This window comes from Strix aluco, chromosome 5 (genome assembly GCF_031877795.1).
Source record: "Strix aluco isolate bStrAlu1 chromosome 5, bStrAlu1.hap1, whole genome shotgun sequence".
Lineage (NCBI taxonomy): Eukaryota > Metazoa > Chordata > Aves > Strigiformes > Strigidae > Strix > Strix aluco.
Genome location: NC_133935.1, coordinates 49,084,659 through 49,107,282, shown reverse-complemented (window position 1 = coordinate 49,107,282; position 22,624 = coordinate 49,084,659). Strand labels below are relative to the sequence as shown.

The 22,624-nt window shown below is 37.0% G+C and overlaps 1 protein-coding gene across 3 annotated transcripts in view; it reads left to right on the top strand.

Moving 5' to 3' along the window:
- The window catches only part of NUP107 (nucleoporin 107), a 31,802-nt gene that overhangs the window by 3,042 nt on the left and 6,136 nt on the right, over nt 1-22,624 (top strand). For all 3 annotated transcript variants that reach the window (XM_074827272.1, XM_074827274.1, XM_074827273.1), the window contains 16 exons: nt 4,085-4,200; nt 6,149-6,284; nt 6,819-6,922; nt 8,769-8,896; nt 9,229-9,277; nt 10,480-10,551; nt 11,036-11,124; nt 12,043-12,121; nt 13,073-13,186; nt 15,344-15,434; nt 16,581-16,657; nt 17,199-17,258; nt 18,627-18,772; nt 18,880-18,928; nt 20,543-20,612; nt 21,056-21,174. In XM_074827272.1, the coding sequence (XP_074683373.1) occupies nt 4,085-4,200; nt 6,149-6,284; nt 6,819-6,922; nt 8,769-8,896; nt 9,229-9,277; nt 10,480-10,551; nt 11,036-11,124; nt 12,043-12,121; nt 13,073-13,186; nt 15,344-15,434; nt 16,581-16,657; nt 17,199-17,258; nt 18,627-18,772; nt 18,880-18,928; nt 20,543-20,612; nt 21,056-21,174 (1,499 nt within the window). The remainder of the gene's footprint in view (nt 1-4,084; nt 4,201-6,148; nt 6,285-6,818; nt 6,923-8,768; nt 8,897-9,228; nt 9,278-10,479; nt 10,552-11,035; nt 11,125-12,042; nt 12,122-13,072; nt 13,187-15,343; nt 15,435-16,580; nt 16,658-17,198; nt 17,259-18,626; nt 18,773-18,879; nt 18,929-20,542; nt 20,613-21,055; nt 21,175-22,624) is intronic.

The following is a 22,624-nucleotide window of genomic DNA, read 5'->3' as shown; positions in this document are numbered from 1 at the left end:
CAATATACATAAGAAAAAACTTTTTTACGCTAAAGGTAATGAAAGGAAGGCTAGAACTGGTTGCCCGGACAGTCTGTGCAGTATCCGTCCTTGGAGATAACCAAAATTGACTGGACAAGGTCCTGAACAGCCTTTTCTAGTTGACACTGCTTTGGGTGGGGGTGTTGGAGCAGGTGATCTCCAGAGGTTCCTTCAACCTCAACTAGTTGGTAATTCTGTGATTCTGAAATTAAACACATTTATTAATATGGAAAAAACCCAACCCTAGTAGCAGTCAATATATATGTTCGTGTTATATATTTTTGCTATTGTTGAATGTCAGTGGGTTTTTGTTTGGCACAAGAGTATGTCCAGTATCATTTCAGTTTCTCTCAGGTACTGTGTTGAAACTCATTCTTGCCTTTCTAGTCAGCAGTCTAGTTTGCTGTGTTTCCTTCTTTTTCACAATCTTGTTTTGGTTTCGCAGTAGCTTTTAATTCTTCAGGATTGTCTGTTGTGTAGTGTCTCTTCAGGTATTTTTCCATCCTTGTTCTTGTGTCAAATTAATTCTGTTGCCAGCCTTTCTACCAGGTATATTTATTGGTTCCACTGGTAAATGTTTTCCCGCTCCACTAGCAGAAGAAATTAGGTAACACACCTCAAAGAAAGGCTGTGGAACCGCACATGGTGGTTCAGTCAGGTTCCCTTGAAACCTCCCAATCTCAACCCCTGTGTTCTGCATCAGCTGACACATATTAGGAGTGTGTTGGGGGTTGTTACCAAGGTGGGACTGGTGCAAGGATAGTTCCAGAGAGACTGATTCTTCATGGTTTCTCAAGTTTCCTGGCAAGTTCTGTGTAGCCCCTGCTTGTTCTTGTTTAGTGTAATATCTAGTGACTTCTGTTTGGGCAGCCAGCAGCAAAGACAAATGCTGTTAGCATCAGCCTTCTCCTCAAGCACAAGCTACTTGTGTGTCAGCATTCACAGCTCTTGCAGTGAAACTGCAAGTTGTTCTTAGTGTTGACTTGACAGTAAACATACTATGAAAAGGTCTGTAATCCTCTTAGAGCCTTCCTCCCTAGCTGTGGGTGAAATAAAGAAATATGCCTATTCCTTACATTTCCATGTCATCACCAGGGCTTACCTCCCTTTTACTTGTCACAGTCTCGTCCTGTAGTCTTTCTTTTGTCATCATTCAGGCATTTATGTAAGGGATTCCTCTTTTTCGTCATCATCTAGCCAGTGTGTTTTCCATCAAGCTTCAAGAGAACAGTTGCACCTTCTGCTGCTCCACAAAGCTTCAAGAGAACAGTTGCACCTTCTGCTGCTCCACATCCTCCTTTCAGGACTGCTTGGAGATGGGTGCTGTGTTAGTCGTTTCAAGAGAGAAGCGTTGTGTGTTGTACTGTAATGGTCAGAGAGCACTTCAAAATCCAGCAGCTCTTTTTCCCGCTTTTATCTTCAAATTAGAACATGTGTATACCATCTGGACCATTGTCTGTCTTCAGTGCAGATTTTTATTTCAGTTAGTGTGTTGATCTAACAGCTTGCCATGATTTTGTCACTATCAAGTTTCTGTTTTGTCTATTTTCAGAAGGCTCAGCAGTACAGAATTTAGTAAGAGGTAGTATGCAGCAGCTGCCCCCAAATCATGTAGAGAATTGATGCTGGGTGAAAGTAGAGATCACGGATGTAAAATACTCCAATCAAGAAGGTTTAATGTTGAGCAGTTCTGTTCATTTGTATGGCTGGTCAGAACAGAGATATTACTGCACAGCATATACTCTGTAAACCTACCATCTATTTTGTTACAGACTTCAGAAGGAGACTTTCTGGTTTCTGAATAATGGTTCTTTCTGCAAACTTCCCTAAACACAACTGACAGTTATCCACAGGTGTGGCTGTGATTTGTGATAAGCTTTCTTCAAACAGCATTATGAGTGGACAGGCAGTCCTTACAAAAGGCTTGCTATTTGATGTTCCTGCACTATTTAATCCAACGACTTTGGCACTTCATCACAACTCTGCATTTCTCCTTGGCATCCTGGCTTTCTTCTGTTTTACCTCTGCCACTGCATCGTACAGAATCTCTGAGTCAAGTGTGATCTGCTACATAGGCTGGAGCTACTTCTCTTTCAAACTGTCTGAAGATTCTGCAACAAAACAAGGCGCTGCCATTTTCACTCCTGTTTCTGTTGTACAGTCCCATTTCTACAGTGAAACATTTAAAGTGTTCTTATGAAGTGCATCCATTATCTCCTCTCCTGAGGACAAGGTTTTTTGCTTCCTGTGATGTCATTTGCTCATAATTGTGGATTTGGGGGTATTAGAAACTGTATGTGAGGATTATTCAACATAGTTCTTTTCTGTCACCCTGTAAATTCCTAACTTTTAACTGTGTTGTATCATATGGGTAGGGGGTGTTAGAGCAGTTATTTTCCAGTACCATGGAGGAGAGGAAGAGGATGACCCATTAACAATTTAAATGCTTTGATCTGCAATTTCAGTCAGACTGTTAATGTTAGTAGCCACAGTTCTCGTTCTACAGATTGAAAATTGATTTGTCTCTTTGATCTTCAGTATGCCTGACTTTCACGTCTCAAGAGTTTAGGGAAAATTTGTTTGTGGTGATTCAAGATATGTGCTACTACAAGGACATAAACCTTGGGACTGGAACCTTTAGTTCTTCAGCTTTCTCAATCTGTGTGAAACTGATGCATGGAAAACTAAATCTGGCAATTAATATGAAGTTTTCTAGGGTCTCTGTACTTGTTTGCAATGACCTTGCCCCCTTATAATTTGAGGATGTCAAGAGATCTGATGAGATACACTCTTCAGGACTAGGGACATGCCAAGAAAGTTCTGTTTACCTCAGGCACTGGAAAAAAAAAAATTTTAAATTGCCGTAGGCAGTTGATCTTCTGCTTCCAAACTGGATGGAGTCTGATGGAGACCTGGAGCGTGCTCTTTATTTTGTGGTTGTATATGCTGTTGTGGGCATCTTTGATGCTTCTGATTCCAGCAGTCCTCAAACCCAGAAGGAAACATTAATGATCTCAATGCTGACTGAAGCTGTCTTACTATCAAGAACTGCTGTTGAGGATTGTACAAGCACTTCTCTCTCCAAATTTACTAGCAAAATATTGGGACTATGTGTCATTCCCTCTACCACCATTGACACAGCTCTTGATTTGCCTGGCGCTTTCTTGATGCAACCAATGTTTTTGAATGGCTTCCCAAGCTGTTTGTGATTGATAAGGGGATGAAAGCAGCCACTGTCTCGATGCAAATTCTATGGTCTTTGGGCTCTGTGAAGGTCTGTTGTGGTGGAGCTCCCTGTTGTCATAGGCTGTGGCATTTATCATCTTGCAAAGCAGCATCTCTGTTTTTAACAGGGGTCAGATATTCCTGGGAACACTAGCCACAGCACTGATGTGCAGGAGTATCTGGAGCAGATGCAGTGCTTGGTAGAGCAGACTTGTGGTTGCCTTTCGCTTTAAGGGTTTGAAGACCAATTTCCAAGAAAGTGTGACTGGAAATTTATTGCTATTTGTGCTCATCATGTGTGTTTACTAATGAACTCTAGTAACTGAAGGTGTGTCACATATTTGGTGCATATATACATATGCATTCAACCTGGCTTCAGGCTTCTATCTGGAATGCTGCTGGACTCGAGGAGGAACTGAAATGACAGCAGATAGCCTTTGTCTTTATGTTTATACATGCCCTACTTGAAAAACTAGGGCTTGAGTGTGCTCCAGACTTGTTTAACAGGGTGTTTGTATAACTCTAGAGTAACTAGATGTGTAGATCATTAAATTCCATTATTGGTAGTTAACCTTTTTTCTAAGCGTTGGGCATAAGACTTGTTTTTATTTTGTAATTGGCATTTGTGGATTTGGTACAAGCCTTCTGATGGAAGGAAAATGAGGATGGACAGGAGCAAGTTACTTCTCTGTCAAGCTGATTTGTCTGTTTCTTGTGTGACAGGGCAGAATTTCATAAATACTTCAATCTCAGTTATAAGATTTAATTTGGAGCTCCTTGATAGAGCATAGTTGCCTTAAATACTTTTTCTTTTTAGAAAAGGCTCTCTCTTTTTCAGTTACTGCACTAACTCGAAGCTCCATGAAGCCATCAGATATGTCTGCCATCCTGGGAACAGGAGGAAAATCTCCTCTGATTCTACCAACTCCTGGACTTTTTAGCAATCTGTCAATGGTAAGATGGTTAGAGCACCTTTTTCTCCTTTGATCCTGTGAAACTTAGAAGAAACTACAAGTTTACAGTGTTTCAGTGTTGTTTGCACCACGGACAAACTAGGTGGTGCAAGCTTGCTAGTACTACTGTTGGCTGCTTGCTACTAGTATTATTTATTACTGTAACGTTCTTTGAGACGATGCAGTGAGGAATAATAGAGGGTTTTAAGGACTTGCTAAATACACCGTGTGTGTTAAAATAGTCACAAGCTGATGTTATAAGGACTACAAAAATCCTGAATTTGCTTGTTTACAAATTCTTCAAGTCAGTTGTTCTATGTCAGCAAGTTAAACCTCCAGAATTTTTCTTATTTTAGCACTCTCCAGTATTAGGTTGCACTTAGATGTTAAAGTTTGGGCTTCAGAGAACAAGCTCTTCTGATGACTTTTCAGATTACTTTAATTATCTTCTACTGTAATGTCTTTGGAAAAACACTGATGAGAAAAGTTATCAGTAGGGGCGTCTGAAGTATTTTATCTTTATTTTTAAATTAACTCAAAACAAGTTAAGATGTGTTTCTGTATGTGCATTTTAATTCATTCTCCCTTCTAGTTTCTGTAGTTTGATACAGCCCGTTTGTTTCCTTAAGTTATTGAGTTTTGGGGCCTGATTGATCAATAGGTATCCAGCTCTTAGAAGTGACACTTTTCCTCTTGATTCAGAGCCTCTTGTTATTCTGTAACTAGTGTTTTGTAAGTGGAGTACATTTCAGGTTAGCATTTGGTGCTCTGACTTGAATCCGGTTTAGATCAGCGGTGGGAAATTTGGGATTAGACAAAGGTTTTCACAGGAGGGTGATGGAAAAAGGACTTAAAATTATGTCTTGTGGAAATTTACTTGCTGATAGATAAGAACACTCATCAGCCCTTTTCATATTTCCCACAGAGACCTGATATGATTTTACTGGAACTGAGTTTCTTGTTATTTTCACTTTGCGGTCAGAGTGCTGTAGCATTCTGTTCTGGTTGGCTAGAGGGCATAATGGCAGAGAGAGGTCAGGCAAGAGGAATACTGTGGGTAGAAACTGGAACATAAAAGGAAGAATAACAGGTATATGTCCACAGTTTTTGGATATGCTTAAGAGACTACTACAGCAATGTCATCTGGTTCCCTGTTTGTACTTGTTTGAGTGGGACCATTTTAAGACTCAAGAAAAAGAATTGACTAGTGACACACCTCTGGGTCTTTGTATAGCATTAATTATTGCTGAGAAAGCAATTGCTGTCATGGAAACAGCTATAGGAAGCTGTCTTGTCAGTGCAGTATATGTACAGTCTATCTTCTGTTTTGGCCATTTTGTTGCTCTGATGTCTGATATGTTATCAGATATCTCCCCCTGAAATACCCCCCACAAAGTATAGGTATGTCTTTATTTGTCCCTTTAATATTCTGATACTTGCTATTTTAAACATATATTGCTTCATTTGATCAAATGGTTTTAAGCAATTCACCAAGAAGGTTGAAATGGTTCTGATTAAAATTTTAACTATTTTGCTTAACTTTTCACAGCTGCTTTACAACCTAGTCAGTGTTAGTCTGTCTCTCTTTACTTTGAATGACAAACATTTAGCATAATAGAATATGAAAGTTTAGAGTGACTTATTTGTTTTAAGGTGAAAAGTAATACACGGTGTTTTAAAGTAGACAGTTTTACTAGATTAGTTTCTACTTTAGTTATTTCATGAAAAAAAAAAAAATTGAGAATTTCCTTTTTCCAGATTAAAATTTATCTTTTCAGAGCTGTTTGCTAAAAGCATAGTTGCACCTAATCTAAAGGCATTTATTTCACTATTAGTTTTTTAGGATTGATTTGTTTATACCATTCATATAGAAGAAAAAAACTCGGAGCTAGGCTTGTAATAGTCTGAGATTGCTATTCATTTTCCTTATGTTCTTGTTATGCTTCTAGTTGGATGACAGTAGCTGGACAATGGCACTCTCGCCTCAGCAGACAGGAATGTTTGTAAATCTGGACATGTCCAACATCACAGAAGATGTCACTGTGAGCGCTGTACTGTTGCGTGAGGATGATCCTGGGGAAGCTGGTGAGACAATCTGAAGTTTTCATAATAGTTGACCACACGTTTTATTTGTGAGATGTAAATATATACAGGGTTTTTTCTGTATTACTCTGCTGATTTTTTTTGTCATTAAAAGTCTCATTAAAAAAGTTCAGAAAGTTAATTTCTTCCAGTTACTGGGGTTTTGAAAGTTTGCGTTTTCTGTGGGAGCTGATGGCACAAATGAGATGCTCTGGTGATGTAAGACACAAGGTGGATTAGTTTTGTGAAGATATGCAAACGAGTTTGTTGTTAAAACTTTCACAGATGACAGATTTACAGCAAAAGTTTTAGAATTATTTCACTTACAGCTTCTGTGTATCTTACTGTCTTAGCTGATAAATTCTTCTGACTTCATGGGATATCAGTAGTTCATACCATCATTATCCTCGTTTAGTTATGAAAGATGAGATGCCTTGTCATCAGAATGATTTATTTATCATTTATTCACTCTGTCGGGTTGTTTTTTACCAAGTTGTGTCTGATTAATGTGGCTGTTTCTTTTTAAATCTGTTCTAGCTACTATGAGCATGTACTCAGATTTTCTACATTCCTTCCTGAAGCATACATCAACTACCATTTTCGATCTTGTGGATGAGTATGAAAGTATTTGTAGCAGTCAGGCAAGTAGTTTGCTTGGTTTTTTTATTTATTTTACAGTCCCTTCCCAAAGGAGCATTGCTTTTTTTCTTTAAGCTGAGAAGTCACAGTGTTTAACATAGATACTTTAAATCTTCCAGCTGGTTACAGTCTTATGAGTCACTGAACACTAGCATTGAATAGCATCTCTCTTTCTTCATGCACTACTCTGGCGGAGGAATACCCATTGTGTAGCTTGCTGAATACTGAAAATGTCATCTGGCTGCCATTACTACAAGCATTAAGTGACAATAAACATGAGCAGATGTATAGATTTTTTTTTGTTAGTGGTAATAAACTGGATTGAAGTATACTTATTTCTCTCAGGTATAAATAAATAATCGTATTATGATGCTTTAAGAGTTTTCTGCTACGTTACTAACAAGCTGGCAGTAGAGGGCTCAACGTTAGCTTTAAGGTGTCTGCTTTTAGACACAGTTTTTTATATGATTATCTGTTGACTGACAGTTCAGGATTAGCTGGGATTGACAGTTTGAAAGGAAGAAATTATGATGCTTCTATCAATAAGTGTTGATCACAAAAGAGAGAGGTGGACAGATAATTTTTTTAAGAGACTTCATATGTGTCTGTGTTAAGAAAATGCATTCCTGGTAAAACCTTGCTAGCCCTGTTTTGTGCAAATTTGTTGTTGGGGCTCAGTTGGAGAATGCTGAGATGTTTAATAAGGCATGTGGGAAGCAGACAAGAGAAGGAAAATAAGTGTGAATTTGATTGTTTTGGGAGATGGTGGAACTTCCAAGCTGAAATGGAAAATAAAGTCTCTTCCATTCCTCCTGTTTGACAATATGGATACCATCTACAAGATCATGGAATATAGAGTGATTGTTTTAAGCCCTGTGGAACTGAGTGGAGTTGACTGTATGTTGCCAAGAACCTACAAAAGTAGAGTGAAGGATGCTGCTCCAAGGATTGGCTTGGATGTTGCTGATGGGGCTTGGGGTGAGAGTGGAGCAACAGCCCCAAGCTCTCATGCTGCCTCACAGCTGTACTCTGAGAGCAGCTCAATGGCTCCTAGCAGCCATGAACTCTTCATGTTTTCTGGGAGGTAATAGAAAGGAACAGAAGATCATGCTCCTCTCTTGCATCGTGATGGTACACCTCATTCTTTTCTCCAAATCTGTTGTTCACCTTGCACTTGAGAACGGATGAATATATTGATGCCTGACAAATTGGGTACTCCTAAAATGTAAGAGTTTGGGGCAATCTCAGTAGTAGTAGGAGCTCTGGACTTAGCTACTGATGGAGAAGACTTTATTGTATTAAGTTTTTGTCATAATAAATAAAGGAAAAGATAACAGAATTTCTTTTTGGTGATACTGTAAATTATGCAGTAACCATTTCGGTTTCCTCATTTATCAGAGCTAGAAAGGGAAGGGTACCATTCAGGCAGTGATAAATGCATAAATGCTGTCACAAATACCACTAGGGCTGACTTTTTTCCAGATACATCAATATCAAAGTTGGGGATTTTGGTGGTTTGGTTTTTGTTTTGGTTTCAGTTGTTGCCTTCTCTCCCAGTCTGTTGGTGCTTTTACATTGATCAGCATAAACTGTTTTTATCCTGAGTTTGTACAGTGTGTTGGAAAACAAAGCTACTCTCTTGGTTTATGGCCTCTAGGCTGTGTTAATATTACTTTTATTAGTAATTAAGAGAATTAATGGTGTAGAGTATCATCTACCTATTTTGAAGAGATGGTAATCAGACTTGGTTGTCTGAAAGCATTCAGGATGATGAGAAGATTGCTGTAATGGCTTAGGAAAAAAATGGAATGATGGGTAATATTAACTGTATAAATTTATTTACCTCAGGTGAATATACTAGGGAAAATAGTTTATCGGGCAACTCCTGGACAGCAAAAGTTTTCAAAAACTGCCAGTGTCTTGTGGCTTCTCAAGCAGGAGATGGTAACTTGGAGACTGTTGTCCTCGCTTTATAGGTAATTCCTTTGAAAAGCACATTATGTTTTTGCACTGAGCTGACTTTCTTGGATATATATTTTTTATGAGTTTAGAAATACGGAGTGAAGTAATTAAGTACCTGTTAATAATCTGCTTATGGAACTAGGTGCTGATATGTATGTCTATTTATTATCGGTTTACAGAAATGAAAGTTTTAAATGGGTCTATTATTATTACCTTTGCAACTTCTAGTATTTTTTTAACAGAACATTTTTGTAAAGGTATTTTTAAGCACTTTCACTTGTTACGTATTCTGCTGAATTTTCTCAGCTTTATTTTAATCATTAACATTTTGCCCTTTTATTTCTAGAGACAGAATACAGTCTGCACTGGAAGATGAAACTACATTTGATATCACGGTAAGCTTGAACTTTTGGGGGCTTCTTTTAAGTGATGTAAGCTAAATAAGCTAAATACAAGCTAAATGTTTGTATTTTATTTTTACAATCTCAATATTGCAGCCACTCAAAATTCAAAGGTGAAAGAATGTGAACAAAACATGAGACTGATTTGATTTTTATCAAGACAAATATTGAATTATTTCATATATAGTGAAAACTGAATTTAAAAATTCAGTTCTAAAGAGAAAATACTAGGGTAAAAAATATTATCAACTATACTCTTATGTTAATTCCTTAAGTATTCCACATACACTTGGAAAATCCACTAGGAATTAACTATTCCTTTTTAAAAGTTGCATCAGTAGCTGTAATGTTCTCGTAGGTCAGAGATAACTTTGCTTTGCCTAAAAGAACAACATGTGGTCTCAAGTTGTCTAGCCTTTGCAATCCTGATTCCAATTTATCTCAAGAGAAATCCAAATTTTTTAGCATTCTTGTTTCAGCTGCAGTCTTCTTGTCTATGTCAATGTAGTGCTTCCAGCCTTTGCTGCCAGAATATGCTTAGGAAGACAAAACAATAAGTAAAGTGACTCTGCCTTTATAAAATTTATGATCGCAGTTGCTTTTTTCTCAGTCATAAAATAGCTTCTTCTAGGATTCCCACTGCTAAGTTGTCACTATTAAATTAAACACCGTTGTGCCAAAAAACAGTCTCCTCCTATCTTTTTTAGGAAAATGCATCTTCTGTTCTCTTTTTGTTGCAAGTCTAATGAAAGCTAAATTAATGCAGGAGAGCAGATAGAAGGATCAGGATTCTGGGGCTGGGTTTTTTGGTTTTTGTTTTTCACTTGTTCATGTTAAATGTGCATATGGTCTTGGAAAATGTCTTTTTTTATGTATACAGTAATAAATGGGATTTAGGATAATATGAGTCCGGTCAGTGAAATCAGTGGATCTTCTATGTAGAATCTTTCTGTGACCATACATTTGTGAATTATATTCTGAATCTCATTTTCATGATTTCTACTGTAACTGGATGTGAAAAACCATCCAAATAAAACAAATGTATACTGTCATCTATGTTTAAAAAAGGGGTAGGGGAGAGGTAGCATACTGAACTTGTAGAAAGTTTATGAGTTAGTGTGTGTCCAGTTTGGTATTTGTGGTTTTGTGGCAAGTTTTCTTTTCCATGAAATAATAATCAGCTTTTTCTTAAATAGGTTTTAACTGCTAGTGAAAAAACGAATGTAGACAACTTGTTTCAGAAAGATTCACTTGTTCGACAAAGCCAGGTATGATGGAAAGTTTTTAAGATGAGAATGGAAATAGATCAGTAGACACTGAAATGTTTATAACACTAATGCTCTATGCACTTTTTTAAGGTGTTTCTAATATTCTTTTATATTCACTGAAGTGTTTTATTCTTTGTACGCATAAAAATAATGCTTTTAATTTCTAAAGATCAGAAATGTTTTTCAGGCTAGCTTGGAGAGGATGGAAGGCTGAGAGCTATTCCCATTTGGAGCATCTGTTACTGTTGATGGTGATTAATGAACTATTAAGTAGCACTGTGGTAACTGCAGCATATAGTGTGAAATAGAGATCAAGTGCCTAAACAACCTTCATATTGGATGCTTCAAATGAAAGTGGAATAGCCTTCAGGATGCGTACGCCTTTGGTTACCATGTAGATAACGAGTAGATGCAGAGATGAGAGGAAGACAGTTAACATACTGTAACACGTTTGCTTTAAAAATGCAATTTAATTTTATTCCAGCTGGTGGTAGATTGGCTAGAGAGCATTGCCAAGGATGATATTGGGGACTTCTCCGATAATATTGAGTTTTATGCAAAATCTGTATATTGGTGAGTTCAGACTTTCTTTGACTGTATACATGCTCCCATCAAGTGTAGGATTCACAGGCACAGACACAGAATCACTCTTTAAAAAAAGTAGATTTTTAAAAGTTGTTCAGTTCATTCACTTTTCTTTAAATTCTTAGATGTAAGAATTGAGATTTCCTACCCATCTGCTGAAGTATATCTTCTCAAAAGTCAGTTACTGCTTTTGGGAGGCAAGGGTGGAAGGAAGACCATCTAAGTGACTTAAATTAATCTTAACCTGAATACAGATTTGATTTTTCATAGTAAGGCACAATAAGAGATTGTCACCTGCTGCTCAGCCTGTTATTTACACTGGATAAAACCATTTTTATTCTGTGTTTCTCAGGTGGTCACTTCTTTGTCTGGCTTTAATTTTTGCCTGTTTAAGTTCTTGTTGTCACTTTGTGTCATTGACCCTTCACCAGAAGCTGTTAGTGTCATCTTTATTATCAATGATGAGTTTTACAGCAGAAAAGCCCAAAGACTGCCTTTCATGCTAGATGCCTAGAATAAACCTGCTTTTAATGGCCAGTGAATACAGGCTTTTGGACTTATGTGTTCATCCTAAGTTGAATTCCTGTCCTCGACTGACTTTATAGTGAATGGTAATGGGAAATTTTCATCATGCAGAAATCAATACATAGTTGAATACATCAATGATTGAAATGATGGATGCTTTTGAAATAAATCAAAGACATGTGAATTGATTCTGATATTGTACTCCTTGTGAAATGTTGCATTTTCACAACAGTAATATAGTTCATTGATAAACCAACCAAACCAGGTGTGTCTCTTCTGTAACCATAATCCATATAACAAAAACTGTTTTTCAATATTTGTGTCTTATTAAAAGTTGCTTGCTAAAAAACATTTTCCTGAAAAACATTTCACTGTTTTCAGGGAGAACACACTACATACCCTGAAGCAGCGACAGTTGAATACATACATTGGAAGTTCTCGAGCTCTGGTAACAGAGTTGGTAAGTATTATTTAAAAATAAGGTTTGGTTTCAAAATGGATTAGACCATATATGCTATTTTCACAGCCTTCCACCAATTTTTAGATAGATGTGCTATCCAAAAGTAGTTGTACTATCTAAAACAGATATTGTGAGGCAGGGCACCTCCGGAGTTCCTTCTGGGATATGTGGACTTCTGTTTTCTTCCAGCATTCACTTTCATACACCCACCCCACCCCTCATGACAAGTACCTGTGGTCTATTTGGTGAAGTAAATGGTTTTATTAGTACTTTCAATGCCTGAAACAAACTCATGTTCCTAACCAGAAAAGCTTATAAAACTGTTTGGAAGCCGTTGCAGATAAGGGCATGCTATCTTTATACAGTAACTGGTACAATGAAACCAAGTCCTGATGGGATTCCTTGAGAGCTACTATAGGAAAAGCTAATAGGAGGGAAGTCAAGGAAAGAAAGGACTCTCCAGTAGAAGGAGGTAATGAACTGTCTCAGTGACAGCAAAGCAGTCATAGAAGATTAATTCAGCTCAAGAGTGATCTGAGGTATTGATTGGCTTGAGAAAATCTGTTTGGATTAAATAGAAGGAAGTACAGCTGTTGTGAAAAGCCTTCTCAGTTACAAGGTGGAGGAGGAGACACAGTCTGATAGGTAAAGAGGCAGAAGGGGAGAGGCTGTTTGAAGGTGAGAAGAGCTGGAAGGTGAAAAGTTTGGGACAAAAAACAAGGTGGTGGAGTAAATAAAGAAATTGCAATGGCTCCTTCTGATAGGAACAGTGACAGAAGAGGAATAAAGGAAATGAGAGAGGAAAGATGGGGAAGTATCATGCTAGATATTATATGGGTTGTACAGATTGTTCCAACGTGAAAAAGTGACTCCAAATCGTAAAACAGGGCAGGAAATCATCAGGAGAGGCATGTAGGCGTTGTGTGGATAGATAGTGACTTTTCCTTGCAGGATCCAGATGCTCCTATAAGACAGAAACTGCCACTTGATGATTTGGACCGAGAAGATGATGCAAGGTTATTGAAGTATCTCTTCACTCTCATCAGAGCAGGAATGACAGATGAGGTAAGCTGCAGATAGTTATAGTATCTTCTTGGTTAACTAGTGTAACTTGTTTTAAATCTTACTATTAAAGCTAATGAAAAGCTGTGTACTAAAATGTCTGTTTAAATTTGGTTTATAGTGATTTAATTTTCAATTTATTATCAATACTGACAGTGATGAACTGCTAAATTAGTATTTTAATAGCATCTTGCATTTAGTTAAGTAATTTTGGATGTAGAATAGATGTTATGGAAAAAATGTATCTTTGGGTTTTTTGTTTGTTTGACAATATTTTTTTACTGTAGTTGCTTGATACTAAATACTGCCACACAAACATACAGAATGTTACAAAGAACTTCCTAACTGCAGCTCTAATAATCAGGGGATTAAACAGGCTTCCTTCTAGATATATTAGAGTAGAATACGCTTGCAATTTTAACTAGACAGGTTTGATGTATGCTTTTTTTAGGAATCAAATTAAGCAAACTTTACTTGCTCTGTTCCTGTAACGTTCCCTTGGGTATATGATCTGAGTGGAGTTGAGGGAGAGAGCCGGGCCTGTTTTTATCATGTTGTTGTACAAACAGTTGCAATGGTACATTTAGAGATGTGCCCCAGGACTGGGGACCACTGTACAAGCTCTGTAGGCTAATAGTGCCATCAGAAGAAATGTAGTTATTTACAGTGGTTACTCCTAGTAGTTAAAACAACTTTTCTTTCTTTCTTTCTTTCTTTCTGCCTTTTGTTTTCTTACCTTTATTGTTTGGCAGGGTCTTCAGCAGTGAAAACTCTGATAGACTTTAACTGAGTATTCTAGAAAGCACATTTTTATTCTCCATTAATGCTCTCACATAAGTCTGCTTGTTCCCCCACCATAGAGAATATGTGATGTGTATACTTTGCGTTAATCCTCAGCTGAGTAACATCCAGGCAGTTTCAGTCCTAGAGCTGTTCTGAATAATGATTTGCAGTTGTGAAGTGGCTTTCATGACTTAATCATGTAAATACTTGTGTTGTGGTGTTGTCTAAAGGCCTCAGTTGGAAACTGATACCAGGCTCTATGTATATATAATGACATTTGAATAATGAGGGGAATAAAAGGGACTTGAGATTCTTGTGCCCAAGACCTTAGACTTAGGACTATGATTCCTTGCTAGTATTCTGTTCTAATATGATGGACATCTATTAATTTTCTGATAGTATGGTCACATGAGCATATTGCTGCAGGGCAGGTGTAAATATGAGTATAAATTTGCAGCATCAGTTGTTCTGCAGTCACTGCTATCATATTCCTACTGATAAGCATAAATTGGATTATTCACTACCGACAGAGTAAGTCAAAGTACTTTTGAGTTTACTCTAAACTAAGAATGAACCTCTGTTCATTTGCTGTACAATAGGTAATACACAGCAGATAAGCTAGAACAACTTGCTTGTCTATTCTTTAAATTTACTGTTAGTCACTATTCCCAAAATGGGTGAATGTCTGCAAGCCTTCCAGTGTGAAAAGAACACAATTTGGCTAAACAAACTAAGACTGCATATTGCAATTTCTCTCACTGTTCATACTGTGAGTCCTGGAACAGTACCAGTCAGACTAATTAGATAATCTTCAGCTGACTTTTTTTTTTTCTTTCAGGGGTGTAGGATTGGAAGAATTGTAGGCAAGCTTTTTTTGTACAGTTTCTATTCTACTTTCCATGCTGTTCAAAATAACTTTGAATTAAACCTCTGTGTGCTAGTGGATAGATTATTGAATATCATTATGGGAAAGGTGGGGTTGCTGTTTTTGGAAGTGCATGGGGGGTTTGGAAGGCCACATCAACTGTGTGAAGAAATGGATTATACATCTAAGCAACAAGACACCACCTTAAACTAAACTTACCAGAAGGATGCATAACAGCTGTTTAAGCTAGCAGAGATGAGACTGTAAAATACTTCTCGCATTGCTATAAATACTGGCTGAAAAACTAAAGTGTTCAGTGAAAAAAAAAATTGATGACGTTTTATTTACTTCGAGATCTTTCAGTTGTTTTGAGTTTAAGATTCTTTGTGTTTATTTTTTGCCTAGTAGAATCTCCCCACAAATTCATTATTTTAATGTTCAAATTTTTAAAGGAGAAGCTGGTGGTTTTCCTACCTTGAAGTCTGTTGCTGAGAAAATCCGTTATTTTTCAGGCACAGCGTTTATGCAAACGGTGTGGTCAGGCCTGGAGAGCTGCAACTTTGGAAGGATGGAAATTGTATCATGATCCTAACATAAATGGAGGTACCGGCTTCAAAGTGCATTTGAGACAGATGTAAAAATAGGGCAGAGGGCTTTCTCTTAATATCAGTCTGTAGCAAAGAGAAATAGCTCTTTCTTTTCACCTTAAGAGCCTTTTATGTATCTAAAATATTTTACCATGTCTGTTGAACGTGTAAACACTAATATGAAAATATTTTAGTTGAAGGTATGAGTTCACTGAATCCACTTAACGTGCTAAAGTCACCTTCTTTTTGAAAATCAAGCGTAATCACTAGGAAATAGATGTCTCAGAGTTCCGGACAGGTCTTCTACACCTCCATATTATATCTCAGTCTGTATTTTCTCAACATCTGACTTGTGCCACCTAGCAAACACTTTGTTGCTTACAGACTCAAAGTTGGACTCTATATCCAGCTTCAGAAAGGTATAGTAGGACCAGAGTTCAACAAATGTAAATGCAGGAAAAAGAGATGCTTTTAAAATATTTGAAAATTGTTAAATTACCTTTTTCCTTGTTTCTGGGGTTCCTTGACACAGTCCTACTTATAACAGTGCCTTCTCTTTATGCTCAGGACATTGCAGGATTTCACAAAGAATTTAAGAACGTGTCTAAGTGTTGTACATAGCCAGGTCTGGAAGGCATAATGCTTTTCTACTTTTAAAATCCTGATAGCCTGTTACTTTGATCTGCATGCTTCACCAGTGTCCTAGCCTTGCTTTGAGTGTACCTACCTAGCCTGCTGTTATGTGGGGTTTAATTCCACAATGCATGCCCTCATGCAGATGAATGCAGAATAGAAGGGCTGAAGCAGTGACATTTTTTAGAAGTTTTTATTCCTTAAGATACAAAAGTTCCTTTTCTTCTTAACTTTGTGTTTTCAAAATGTAAACATATGTTATGGTCAAAAACATTATTTTCTTCAAAGCTAGACAGCAGCTAAGCTTTCAAAATACTGTAACTTTAAGATGTGCATTTACCAAACTTCCCAGAAAAGCCACCTTACAGTCCAGTCAAAAGCATCAAAATGCTTTGGGAAGAGTTGCAAAGGGATTGAAATTGGGTTAGTAACAGAAAATAGGCTTTACCTTGTTACTGATTTCTCTTTTTTTTAATAGCACCTTTTTCTTTTTTTTTTTTCTTTTTTTTTTATTATTCTTTGCATGTAGGAAAAGAGCTGGAGCCTGTTCAAGGTAATCCATACAGATGCATTTGGAAAATAAGTTGTTGGCGTATGGCTGAAGAGGTAAGATAATGTTGATTTGCTTGGTATTAATATATAAATTTGAACTTTTCTGAATTCTGTAAAATTATTTTAAATAAACCTACCCCCTCTGTGTTTGCTGCTTATAGGATTTGCAATTAATGTTTCTAAGACGACTTTGAAGTAGCATGTATTTCACTTCTCTTGTACTGAGAAATCTACATAATCAGCACCAATTTTTCAGGCTTAGGAAATGTCTTGACTTTTCTATTTGATTGAAAGTGAAACTGCTGATACTGACTTTGACTTTCATCTTGCCTTAATTGAATGGGAAAGAAAAAATGTTGCTTTCTTTCCAGGTCAATATAAATTTTTCAGATAGGTTACAAGGGGATGCCAGTGAAGGGGAAGTCACTTGCCATTCTTATTTTGGCTCCCGGTGTGTCCTGTGATTTTCCAGCTTTTCTTGGAAACTGTTAGATGGAACATTTTGTAATGGATTAATCTGCAATAAAATGTAAATTGACTATAAAATTTATATGCTTTGTAATTAAAAGTTACATTTTTTTACTGTTTATTTTAGGAGCAGTTCAATAGATATGAGAGAGCAATCTATGCAGCACTGAGTGGAAACCTCAAACAGGTATGTCAAACCTCCTTGTAAGTGGTGTTTGGTAGTTGTGCATTTTCTTTCTCATGTGACAGTGATATCATCAGAAATACTGCAATTACTGGTTATTGTATTTTTAAAGATCTAGTAATCAGGACAATAGCAAACATTGCTGCTTCAGTAGACGTTCTCTGTAGGATTGACGCGCCTTAATTAAATATACAATAGACTTTTCTTAGTGTTATTTCTGATGACTTTCAGTACAAACAGTTTTAATGTTGTTATTTTAGTTCTTTTCTAGTTTAGTATTATTTAAGAGCTTATATAGTCACTTTCCTGCTCATGCACAGTATTCTTATAGATGACTTGGTATATCCAAAGATTCTTCTTTACCCAAATTTCATTATCAGTAGGTTTTATACTCTGTACGGTGCTTTTATCTTTAAGTAGTTTTCTCTTTTTATTAGTTTTAATCCTCCAGATGCTTTTGTGCTCTCCCACTTCTAACTAGTGATTTTTAAATTTTTTAAGAACAATGAGGAACACTGCAGACTATCATAAAAGTTTCCTTGCTGTTACAGTAATCAGTGGTAAGCTACTACTTGAGGAGCTTGATTTCTTGCCCCCCCATCTTGATACGATGCAGAAGAAATCAAAATAATTCAGAAAATATAAAGAGGGGGAATAGGGAATGTTTTCAGGTTTTATTTACTGAAATTTAAAATTAGCTCTTTTACAGGAAAAAAGGCATTGTAAAATTTTACAGACTTACAGAACAGAAGATACTTACCTTCTTGTGACAGACCAGAGACATTTAATGACATTGAATTTCAGTAATTTGGAAATTACCGTAAGGAGTGTTTCATGAAATGCAGTGTTTTCTCTGGAACTTGTCCCAGGGTTTCACTGCTGAAAGAGTCTAGCAAGATTCAAAGAAGAACTGGATATAAAATTCTTTATATTACCACAGCAGTGGTGCTCCCTTCCTCCTAGCCTTCACCACTCACTACTGCACTGAGACTTGTGCAACCATGACATAAATCAGTAAGGCAAAGTGATCCTGCTGAATAATGATTGGACAGAAGAGTGGATAGTCTTCATCTGGATTGGCTTTCTGAGGTGGTACACAAGAGGGGGAATGGTGTCAGAGTGGTGCTGCCTCTGGAAGGGGGATAGGATGATTTCTATTGACTACCTTTGATATTAAATAATCAAACAACAAGAGCATTATTCAGTTAAAGGATATCTTGTATCCTGTTTTGATGAAGGAAAAGCTGCTGTTCAAGGTGGTTATTAGTCTGCTTTAGTGCCCGAAAATCTGATCCTAAATTACAGTTGATGTTCATATTCTGATAGTTCTCCATCCCTTTATACTTTTTGCTCTGTTTTTTTGATATGTAGCTTCTTCCAGTCTGCGATACCTGGGAAGATACAGTTTGGGCATATTTCAGGGTCATGGTGGACACTCTTGTTGAACAGGAAATACGAACTTCAGTAATAATTGCAGAGGAGATGGAAGAGCTCCCTAGAGATTATTTAGAAACAAAGTAAGTTTTAAGTAAAATTGTGCTCCTACACTGAACAAAGGATCCTGTCTGATCTGTTTGGAATATTCAGGGTAATGGTTTTTTGCCTTTTCTCTCCTACTTCGAAGCTGGACCTCAGAAAAAGTTTTTGAAGAACTTCAGGCAACAGACAAAAAGGTACATTTTAATGACAGTGTTTCTCTTCACTGTTTACCATTTTGAACTATTCGCTAGGTTCTACTTTTACTACAGTATTAACGAAATGCTCAAGCATGCACAGTGATTTATTTTAGGTTTTCTACCTCTGTAATGTGTAATTTCTCAATTCAAATAGATTTTTCTGTATGCTGCCACCTTTAATGATGAAAAAGATTCAGGTTTTGTCTTGTCCCATATCTGCCAAACTAGCTGGGTGTACTAAAGAAACAGCTGACTGTCAAGTGTTGTCACACACACACAAAGCAGACAGAGTAAATCAACTATTTAACACTTTGATAAAATGTGCAAAGATTGCTTACATGCTGTTTTCTTTATAGGAGGCTTGTGTGCATATTTTAAAACAGGCCTTTCAAAATTTAAAAGCATATTTGCTTAAACAGACTGTGTTTCTTTGTTACTTTTAACACCCAGGATACTTACTTTATTTAAGATGGAATATATAACTTATATGTTAATTTTGTAAAGATTAAATTGAAACTATGCTTGCTTTTATTTGATGGAATAGACATAGAGCATTTATCATCTTGCTAAGACAAAGAAAGACATGCTGAAAGATTACACACCTGGAGTATTGTGCCCAGTTTTGGGCACCTCAATACGAGAGGGATATCAAGGTGCTGGAGTGAGTGCAGAGGAGGGCAATGAAGCCGGTGAAGGGCCTGGGGAACAAATCCTATAATGAGCAATTGAAGGAGCTGGGACTGCTCAGTTTGAGGAAGAGAAGGCTGAGGGGAGACCTCATCACTCTCTACACCTACCTGAAAGGACATTGTAGAGAGGTTGGTGCTGGTCTCTTCTCACACGTAATTAGTGACAGAACAAGGGGGAACGGCTTTAAACTGCAACAGGGGAGGTTTAGACTGGACATTAGGAAAAAATTTTTCACAGAAAGAGTGGTCAGACAGTGGAATAGGCTGCCCAGGGAGGTGGTGGAGTCACCATCCCTGGATGTATTTAAGGGTCGTGTAGATGAGATGCTGGGGGATATGGTGTAGGGGAGAACTTTGTAGAGTAGGGCTGATGGTTGGACTCGATCCCAGGCATCTTTTCCAACCTGAATGATTCTGTGATTACGGATTGATGCAGTCAGCCACAGATACACCCAGTGCCCTTTGCCGTTCCAGTGCAGTCCTCACCATATAGCAACTTTACAGGTGCATTTGAATTGTACTTCATGCATTAATTCCTCTACCGGAAAAAAAAATCTCTTCCTCCTCAAGTAAATTTTGCAGGCCTTTTCTTCAAGGATTTATACACATTGTTGCTGCTTCTGTGACTTTGTAGAATGTATTCTCTGTAACATTGTTATTTATTCTCCCCTTAGTCTTGGATCTCTTCCATGAAAGTATTAACTCCACAGATCTATATTCTGGTTCGTTCTTCCGGTTTGTCAATATTCTTGTAATTTGACATTGAGATAGCAAGTGCTTTTTCTCCTGTTCTTTATGCCCTTTGAAATAGGATAGCTTTTTTCCCTAAGGAACCTTTGCTTAATTTATTTATGTTTGCGCTTTTTATACATTATGCTATAAGATTTTATTCAAAGTTTGAACTTTCTTTTTCTCTTCCCAGAGGGTTATAGAGGAGAACCAAGAACACTATCATGTGATTCAGAAATTCATTATACTGGGAGATGTGGATGGTGAGCTTTTCTCTAAGTGATTTCTAAATGTCAACTGACTACATTATTTCTAGTGACCTTTCCAGAAACTTACATGTGAATGGATTTTAGAAGCACACAGTAGGCAAACTCCACCTAAAAGCTGAGCTGCTTCTTTAATCAAGAACTGTAAGGACTTTCTGCAGTTTGACATACAAGATCATTTTCAAAGCACTCATGAAATCATGTAAATGCATCAGAATATATATGAGACTATTGCTATAACTTTTCCTGAGAAAGTACAGAATACACACAGCAGATGCTTAAGCCAAAGAGCTAAACCTTTCCAAAACTGTTGCTGTTCTGTTTTGTTGAGTTTTTGAGGCTAAATTATATTTGTTGAATAAATGCATAATTTTGAAATATTTTGTAGGTGTGTTTTCCCCACGATAGGGCTAATATTGACATTTCCTTGGTGGCTATAGGTTTAATGGAAGAATTTAGCAGATGGCTTTCCAAAGACAGAAGCGTTCTCCCAGGACACCTCCTTCGTTTCATGACGCATCTTATTCTGTTTTTCCGCACTTTGGGTCTGCAGACTAAGGTAAGTTATACAAAACCTGTATTTGATTTGTTGTCATAGCAATAGCTAGTCTTTGAAGTAGAAATGCTTGTGTGTAAATACATAAACTACATACAATGACGGTAAATTACTACCAGGCTGATGAGGAGCTGTATGCTTAAATAGTGTATTCGATGATCTTGGAGCCTAAATACAACAATCATTAGAAAATTAGAAAAGAGCATCCTCTTCCCCTCCAGTTCAGCTTGAAAATTATTTTTTGAGGATGATGGATTCTACTCATAATCCTGTTATTGAGAAGGACCCAATTCAAACTTCAATGTTAGGCTTATTCGTAGCAGCCGAGATGCTTTGAACATAACTGATATTGTACACAGTCCTTGGAATTGTACCTGTTGCTGTAAGTTCATAGATGTTTTTGCTTGAGGTAATTGGTACTAGCTGAAACTTTCATAGATTTTTCCCAAAATATATACTAAGTATAGCCTACTGGCTACCTAGCCTATTTATGCTAAATATGCAGATGGGTCACATAGTTGTAATTACTCTTTTCTAAGGCAATCACAAGTAATTAGAGGCTTTCCTTTTATACCATTTAAAAATCTAGAAGTGCTTATGTATCAAATAAGTTTCTGAATGTAACCTATTTTGGCAGAAGACAAATGTGTGTTTTCCTTAGATGATTTAAATGCAGCTCTGAGTTACTATGTTTTTTCATGCCTCTAAACATTACTTTATTCCCTCGTTGAAATTTGTTTTGAAGTCAGTTAACATTTAGTTCATTAAGAGGAACTTGTGTGTGCGTGTATATATACATACACATTTTTTTACCAGACTCAAAATTTGATAGAGTCGGTCTTTAAACTAAGGTATGGTAGAACTAGTCATTAGCATATGTGTAACAGAGGGGACAAAAAAGGTACAATTTCTTACAAAAATTCCATTGTGGGATTGTGAGTAACTGTTGATTACTGCCTTTGGAATTTTGGAGTAGGTGAATTTACTGGAAGATTATTTGATCAACACTTGGTAGACCTCTGAGGGAAGAGGCAGTTCTGCAAGCTTTCATAATGTTCCTTATTTGATGTTTGAGTACAATTCATATAGGTATACATTTCAGTGAAGATTTCTAATTTCATTTACACGTACAGAACTAAAATGGTAGTTCTTCACAGTAACATCCACTTGAGTCTTAGCTAAAGCAGTCTCAGATGCTCAGACTAGACTTTGGTTGTTTAGTATAGGCTATTACAGATGATATGTATACCTTGACAGAGGAACATTAGAATTTTCTATAATACAGCGGTGCACGTAGCACACTGCAATAGTTATCTGTTTGCCCGACATTTTACTTAATAATTAAAAAAATACGGTAAAACGGAAAGATTTTAAAAACAATTTTAGAAGTAGCTTTCCATGTAGACCAAAAACTATAATATCCAGTTGCTGAAAAAGAAAATCCTTGGAACAC